This window comes from Sinocyclocheilus grahami, unplaced genomic scaffold, assembly GCF_001515645.1.
Source record: "Sinocyclocheilus grahami isolate Dianchi unplaced genomic scaffold, SAMN03320097.WGS_v1.1 scaffold593.1, whole genome shotgun sequence".
Lineage (NCBI taxonomy): Eukaryota > Metazoa > Chordata > Actinopteri > Cypriniformes > Cyprinidae > Sinocyclocheilus > Sinocyclocheilus grahami.
The window spans coordinates 301,525-310,016 of NW_015505772.1; the positions used below are offsets into that span (position 1 = coordinate 301,525).

Here is an 8,492-nt window from a genome sequence, read left to right on the forward strand (position 1 = left end):
CCTCCCCTTCTCTTTCTGTCTCAAACACACACAATGACACACTGACGGAGATTAATACAGAGAGAGAATCAACCTGCTTCCTATGGATCCGCCCCCTCCGTGAGAACCCTGCACGCCTAAGAAGGACCTTCTACATTTACAGAGACAGACAGAAGAGAATCGGAGGCCCTTACAATGGTATGACATCTGGAAATGTTTAGGTGTATTACTTATTAAATATCCACATTGTATGCCGAATGTTTTAGATGCATTTATGCACATATTCTGCAAACATTACACTTTTTTTATCATTGCAGCTCAGTATAAATCTGTATAAGTGACAGAACAAAGCTTTATCATTAAATTACAGCATAATTTTCTCAGGTGCTCTGTTGGTTTGTCCTCAGAAACAGGATGTTCACTATCTGTAGAAAGCTACTGGGGGAATCAGATGAAAGGATAACTAACTGTTCAATCTCCTGCCAATTTCTTTATCATCGGGCTGCTGTCCATATCTGGATTCTGACGGCTTTAAGCTGGAGCTTGTGGTTCAGGCCTCAGGCAGTCCTTTGGACAAGTCAAAGCCAGATGGGACTGTTTTAAAAGCTCCCAAGAATCTCATCTGAATTTATCTCATGCTGTCTGGCATGGAAAGGTAAGTGGGGGAAAAAGTGAACAGATGATGGGAATAATAGTGGGAAGGGATTTGAATTAGTGTCAGAAAACACAGGTTTAAGAACTATGATCATTGATTTATGTCTGTTTTAACCCTGTGTGTGCATCTACCTCTAGTGGTGGAGTCCTAGCAGTACACAAATGACAACAATTGAATTCCCTTTTGCTGCAGAGTCATGTAATAGTAAGGAGAGTTTTGTTGCTGTTGTTTTTTTAATAATGAGAAACATCATAAAGATAGTCCCTTAAGTCTCTTCACATCCTGACAGAAATCAGTAATTCAAGTGGTCTAAATATATAAATATATTTCTTCTGTGGAAGGCTTAGGAGGATCGAATGCAATGATAGGATGCCCCACCTGCCTGTTAACATGTGTATTTGTATACCTCCGCGCAGCCAATAGCGAGAGTTGGGGGCGTGGCTACTGCAGCAGGCTGATCCGGTGGGTGTTTATACGGTGTGGATTCCTTTTTCTTTAAAGGGGTCATATTATGCTATTTCAAATTTTCCTTTCTCTTTGGAGTGTTACAAGCTGTTCGTGAATATATAAGATCCCTAAAGTTGCAAAGACTAAAGTCTCAAACCCAAAGAGATATTCTTTATAAAAGTTAAGACTGGTCCACGCCCTCCTAAAAAATGTTCACGCAAATGTTCACGCAAAGAAAGAAGGCATAACTTTATTGTTGCTACCACCGCCCCCGCCATGTTGTGAAGACGCTGTGTGTTTCGTTGCGAAAGCGAAAATACTTTGTTTGTCCTTCCAAAAGAGGACACGACTAGAAATCAGTGGTTAAGTTGTATTTACAGCACTGTTCCAGAACAGTTCAACCCAAATATTCAGATGTGTGAAGCACATTTTATGGAGGACTGTTTCCTGATCCTGGGAGAGTAGACTAACGTTACAATGCCAGCTGTTCTGACTCACAGTCTGTAAGTACGTTTTCATATTTAAAGAATTTGCCACTGATGATTCAAACGCGAGTTTTGAGCAGAAACAATAATGTGGAAAAGAATGTGTTTTTTTATCCTTAAACACATTTCATAACACCAAATACACCAAATAATGTTATTTTTACCAACATCTTATGACCCCTTTAAAGAATTGCAAGCAAAATTTGAAGACTATCCAAAATACACAGAGACAGACAATTGGGTACAACAAGGACAAACAGTGTTTTACAAGATGGAGGAATTTGATGGAATGTTGGGTTTCAAATGATACGACGAGCTTGCAAAGTTTGGTAAGCTAAGCATTAAGTCAGAAGGATTCCTTTGAACCTTTTGTTGAAAGTAGCATAGTTTTACCTGCGGAGACTTGCCTTTTATAGACATGTAAGAGTTTTGTTTGGGGTGTTTTTGCAAAGGTTGTTTGTATTTTTGTTGTTCCGCTAGGTGACCCTAGTAGTGCAGAAATGGCCTCTTCTAGCTTTAATTTGGAAATGTAAGTATTGTATCAGAATTGTAATATGATTTAAAAGAACTGCTGTCATGAGCTAAATTTATGCAATATTACACGAACAAGAAGTTTGATGTTGTAACTTACAATTTTATAAATGTATGTCACTTGTTTTTATTTGCCAGTTAGTTCCAAACGATGCCAAAGCGGGATTCAATGCAGCACGAATGATGATCTCTGTGTGTCACTTCAGTGTATGATTCAGTGACTCATGCGGACTTAATTGTCGCCACTTTCAATATAAACTGTAGAAAAATAATCACTTCGAAAACTAAAGAGCGAAAAATAACTTAGCTGTGAGCATTTATTATTTGCATGCGCTATTGATGTTATAGGTCAGATAGAAGGGACCTGGGATAAATTTAAAAGCAGGGCCCGGTGGGAGGTAGAGAGCGGGGCCCCCCTCGGTCCATTCGCGATCGCGTTCCGGTCCATCTCAAGCGCTGGGCCCGGTGCGACCGCACCAGCTGCACCCCCCTAAGGACGGCCCTGTTTAAAAGTTATAGAAAGACAGTAAGACTCACAAAGTGAACAATGTTATGACTTTTACAGAACTTTTTATTATTCTTTAATGTAATATATACGTTTTGCTTTTCTTGAGATACATTTGATTTCACTAAGTTGCTTAAATTTGGGTCCAGTCTGTGTGTACAGATTGCTTATAATGTGTATTTTTACTCTACGTATTATTTACACAATCATTCTAATTCTAGCACTACTGCCTTCCCTGAAATGAAACCTCATATCCGATTTGGAACATACAATGTGCATCACACAAATAGGGTTCATCATGCAAAGTGCATTTAAGTCTCTACTCACAAATGATTTCAGTTTGTTAACATGCTGCTAACACAGTGATACTGTAGCAATTATAGAAATACATAAAAAAAGTGTCTTTTAAAAATTTACACTTTTCAGTTTAGACACACACACACACACACACACACACACACACATATATATATATATATTTATATATATATATATATGTTGAGTTTAAAAAAAAAAGTATTATTTTTATTTATTTATTTATTTTGGAACCTGTGACACTGATCATTTTTGCAGGATTCTTTGATGAATAAAAAGTTTAAAAGAACAGCATTTATTCAAAATAGATTTTTTCTCTAATGATACATGTCTTTACTATCAATTCTTTATCATTTAATATGTTCTTGCTGAAAAAAGTATTGATTTATTTTTAAAAAACTAAAGAAAAAAATTACTGATGCCAAACTTTTGAACGGTAGTGTATATTATTACAAAATATTTATATTTTAAATAAATGCTGTTCTTTGTAACTTTTTTTTCATCCAAGAATCCTGAAAAAAGTAAAAACTGTTTCCATCATTGATAATCAGCAATGATTTCTGAAGGATCATGTGACACTGAAGACTGGGGTAATGGCTGATGAAAATTAATCTTTGAATCACTGGAATAAATTACATTTTAATATATATTTACATAGAAAACTGTTATTTTAAATTGTAAAAACTCACAATATTACAGTTTTTTCTGTATTTTTGATTAAATAAATGCAGCCCTGATGAGCAAAAGAAACGTCTTTAAAAAACATTGACATTTTTACTGATCCCAAACTTTTTAATGGCAGTATGTAAATGTCATCTACAATTTTCAGTTTGTCTGTTATTCTTTTTTCTTCCTTTTTTTTTAAACTAAACTATAGTACAGATTTATTGACAGAAAAATAATAACATAACGTCGATTTGAATCTCACATCTCTCTCAAACTCATGTACAGTTCATTGCTGGATCACACAGTTTCACAGATGATCCACAATAAACCCTAAACCCAGGATAGATGGGCTGAGTGAATGTGGTCTGGACTACGTAGATGAGTTTCATTTTGTCAGAGATGCTGAAGAAGCACACAATTCCAGCACTGTAATCCACATACACTGCCAATCTAGAAGTCTTTAATTTAGAAATGCTTACAGATAGTTTAGTCTTTTTGTTACTGTCCCAGAATTTGTATTTGGAAGGAGAACAGTACAAATTCATAGAATGATCATTACATCCAAATTTACTCTTGTCACCATTTCCCTTCCTGCAAATGCTCTTATAGGCCAAAGATACTCCCACACCAGCTCTTCCACTCCACTCAAACTCCCAGTAGGCTCGTCCACACACACTCTCTTTACACAGGACCTGAGGCCAACAATCAAATCTGTCTGGATGTTTGGGATATAGCTGGACTTTGCCAGTGTTTGTAGCCACTCTGTTCCCTCCAGACAGTAGGAGTGTTTCATTCATTGTGTTTGAATCCATTGAGAGCTTGTGTGAATCTAAGGGAGATACAATACAATATTAAACACAATATTTAAAGCCGCCATGAAATCAAAATTGACATTTACATTTTTTTGAATATTGCAGTATTTATATTTGAAAAAAATATCTGTGCACATCATTTTTGTCAAATTCATGGGCCCTCAAAATTATTATTATTTTTTTTACTTTACTTTTCTTTCATTTTTCAAAATAACTTCCCCTCTCTCTTACAACATCTTTCCTCTTCTCTGATGACGTGTTTATGGCCTGAGGGTGGGACAACCTGTCATTCACATGAGACTGCAGCAATAGCAAACCACAATGATCCAATCAGTTCCTGATGGACAAAATGAAGTCCCGCCCTACATTTTTTCTTGTTCAAGAAGCCGTTTAACTCTCATATACATAACAATAGGAAGAAAACACTATCACAACCTCTGTTTCATGCCTTTAAATTCACTTGTCATATGTGTACATGTTTGAGGGTATGTGGAGTGACATACATTGTAGGATCTGATTCCTGTTCCTGGGTCCATCGGTAGGAAATTTGCAGTGTATTACTATGAAAAAATTTACATATTTAATGTAATCCTTTGTATTTAATATACAGTAGTATTTATTTACATGTTTCATTCCTGAATGAATTCAACCTACCCAAACCAGATACAACCACTACCTCCGAATTAAGGAAATTGTCCATTTTTTTCTTTAGTCTTTTAGAGAAAGATTTTCTCCCATAAGTAGAACGAGAAGCAACATCAAAGCTGAAAGGTTCAGGAGGAACCAAAGAAGATGAAGAACTCTGGGTAGGGAAAAAAAGAGCATGCATAGAAGAATCCTCCTCATCACCTCCACACTAACCTACAAAACAATGACTTTAGACTCTAGTCAAACTAAACTCTCTTGTTTACCTAATCTATTACATTGACAGTGTTGCATTGTATTTCAATCACTGTATCTTTTTCTAACATTTTGGTTGATTTGATATTTGTATAGGATTTAATATAAAATTATTTTTTTCCATAAAATTTCCAAATTTCATGTATCACATTATGTTTCTTATTGCACTGTGCATACATTTTTTTTTATATATAACTGGGTATGATGTATGTACCAAAAAAGGCATGTTTGTTAGTTAGTTTGTTTAAATTGACACACCAAAATTAAGAGTTTAAGAACAGTTTATCATACTGTATATCTATCCCTTACATCCTTGCTTTCAAACCTGTCAAAAATTAAATATGGTGATAACCTGACTAAGATAGGGATAGTTCCCCCAAACATTCTGTCATTAATTACTCACCCTCATTTCGTTCCAAACCTGCAATACCTTCGTTCATCTTCGGAACACAAATTAAGATATTTTTGATGAAATCTGAGAGCTTTCTGGCCCTGCATACTGTAGACATCAATGCAACGGACATGTTGAAGGCCCAGAAAGGTAGTAAGGACATAGTCAAAATAGCCCATGTGGCATCAGTGGTTCAACCGTAATGACATGAAACTATTAGAATATTTTTTATAATATAATATATACATATATATAATATAATTAGAATATAATATATATACTGTATAATGTATACTGTATATGAATATATTTTATAAAAATATTTATCCAACAATTTCTTCTGATGCAGGAGCCGGTGTTCTGATATAGAACCTGGATGCACTGTCTTCGTAAACATGTCTGATGATTTTGACAGAGAGGATGACTTGCAATTTTTTCCCCAGCCTCATTTATTTGAACCAGACTATATGAACTAAGAAAGATGTACATTCTATGTCAGAAAGCCGGCTCCTGCGTCAGCAGCATCACACGTATGCGTCGTGATACTCTCGTGAACGCGCATCGAAGACTGACACAGAAGAGAAGAAATTGTTGAATAAAGTCATTATTTTTGTTTTCTTTGCACACAAAAAATATTCTCTTAGCTTCATAAAATAACAGTTAAACCACTGATGTCACATGAACTATTTTAACGATGTCCTTACTACCTTTCTGGACCTTGAACGTGGTAGTTACGTTGCTGTCAATGCAGGGTCAGAAAGCTTTCAGATTTCTTAAAAAATGTCTTAATTTGTCTTCCGAAGATTAACGAACATATTATGGGGTTGAAACGACATGAGGGCGAGTAATTTTTGGGTGAACTAACCCTTTAACTGTATCTTTTGGATTTGTGTAAATTTAAAAATGCATACTATTACACAAGGCAAAACATTTGTAATGTACTGTTTGCAAGCCATAATTATACTTTACGCATTAGTGCTTGGTCAGAGGGATTTCATTTGGTTATTAGGTTCTTCAGTGGATTATTAACTTTGTTGAAACGGGCTGGCAAGCAATTCAAAACCGAAAGCAAGTACATGACATGTATGCAATGGTCAAGCATTTGCTTAGTTGCATTATTGTTTCTAATTCATACCTGATTCATTCTCTCTGCTCCTGATGTCACATCATGGTTTTTGTGTCTACCCATCGTACACCGCATACAAATACTCATCTGGTCGGTATGACAGAAAATCTCCAAAAGCTCATTGTGTATTGGACAGATCATCTCCTCTAGTTGCTCAGTAGCATCAATCAAACAGTGTCTCTCACCTTTGAAGACATTCTCATGTTGTTGAAAGTGACTTTGACAGAGAGAGTTCAGACACACCAGACAGGATTTGATGGCTTTATATTTTCTGCCAGTACAGACATCACACTCCACATCTCCAGGTCCAGCTTCAGTGTGAGAAACTTGAGCAGGCTGGGGAGCAGGCTGGAGTTCTGTCCTCTTCAGTTTCTCCACCATTTCAGCGAGCACCACATTTTTCCCTAAACCAGGTCTTGGAGTGAAGGTCTGTCTGCACTGAGGACAGTTGTATTGTCTCTCATGAGCATTTGCATCCCAGTGGCGTCTAATACAGTCCATACAGTAACTGTGTCCACAGGGGATGGTCACTGGATCGTTCAGTAGTTCCAGACAGATCGAACAGCCGAACTGTTCCCGGCTCACATAAAGTCTAGCTTCTGCCATTTGAATACATGTAGAGGAAGAAAGACAGCTCAACACCACACTAGTTTCCTGGTTCTGTGTTTAAAAGAAGGCTGCAGAACAGGCGTGTCTGTAAGACGTGATTGTATTTAACATTAACAAAGTCCCATAAAAAGTCCACTAGGGTCACCAAGCAGATTTCTTTTACAGTAACTAGATTTTACAACATTTCTGAGAAATGCACTGGTAATAAAGATACATTATTGAGTTTTGACAAGAAGTGACTAGCTGAACAAAGGTCTACAGCGTAATTTAGATTGTGTTCTAGAAGATACTGATCTAGCAGTCACTAGTACCAGAATAGCTATTTACAATGTGCAGCACCCACACAAACCGATTGGACTCAGTGATTCCAGAGAATTGTAGCACTGAAATTTAATAAATGAGATTCATCGGATCATTGCCAAATGTGGGTCAGAAAATGGTGAGACATGAATTTGCAGGACAGAATCCTTGCTTGCTTGCGGCTTCTCCTGCTCTCGCTGGTTGCTGTGTTAGAGCACCTGCACGTGTACTCACGCTTACCATCAAAGCGACCAGCCATCTAAAACTCAACACTTCAGTGATACTTCGTTGAAATCGTCAACAAACTTGAAAGTCTTGCACACTAAGACTCTCAGCAGAATTGCTCACGCCTCTGCTTCATCACGGACCAACGAGGGGTTTCCCAAAGGACGTCATCCTGACGTCCCCGACCAGTCAGTGACAGGGTTTCCCTCAAAGACCTCCAGGAAGCCCGCATCAGCCACAGAGTCACCTCAGCTGTCAACCAGCAGAACGCAAGTAAACAACAACTCTCTAATCTGCTGAACTGGTGAATTTAGATTCGCTGCTCTGTGAATTCTTAAGGTGAATTTCCATCACTCGTGAAAACGAGGTAGAACTATGAAACTCATAACTCTGTTAACAGACTTTCCTTCCTCTGAAACTATGCGTGTATTGTGTGTTTTAGCTTAAGTTTATGTAATCTAGAATAGCCAATAAATTTCAGGTTTCATTTATAAATACTCAATTGTCTGGTGTCATATAATTTCCGTGTCAACTCTATTGCCAAAA

General features: G+C 37.0%; 1 protein-coding gene across 1 annotated transcript; it reads right to left on the bottom strand.

The window, feature by feature from the left end:
- Positions 1 to 3,858: 3,858 nt before the first annotated feature.
- On the bottom strand, positions 3,859 to 7,418 carry ftr54 (finTRIM family, member 54). Its single transcript, XM_016240544.1, has 4 exons — positions 6,822 to 7,418; positions 5,050 to 5,197; positions 4,899 to 4,955; positions 3,859 to 4,412 (listed from the first exon to the last, which is right to left on the bottom strand). Exons 1-4 carry the CDS (start codon positions 7,416 to 7,418, stop codon positions 3,859 to 3,861), a joined length of 1,356 nt encoding a protein of 451 aa, XP_016096030.1.
- Between the last annotated feature and the right edge of the window lie 1,074 nt (positions 7,419 to 8,492).

What these genes read in the sequence shown, in the direction of transcription:
- ftr54 (XM_016240544.1), bottom strand. Translation starts at nt 7,418, where the DNA reads ATGGCAGAAGCTAGACTTTATGTGAGCCGGGAACAGTTCGGCTGTTCG. An exon ending in GAGCAGAGAGAATGAATCAG is followed by an intron (nt 5,198 to 6,821) that starts GTATGAATTAGA and finishes TTCCCTACCCAG; the next exon opens with AGTTCTTCATCTTCTTTGGT. An exon ending in CAGGAATCAGATCCTACAAT is followed by an intron (nt 4,413 to 4,898) that starts GTATGTCACTCC and finishes TATCTCCCTTAG; the next exon opens with ATTCACACAAGCTCTCAATG.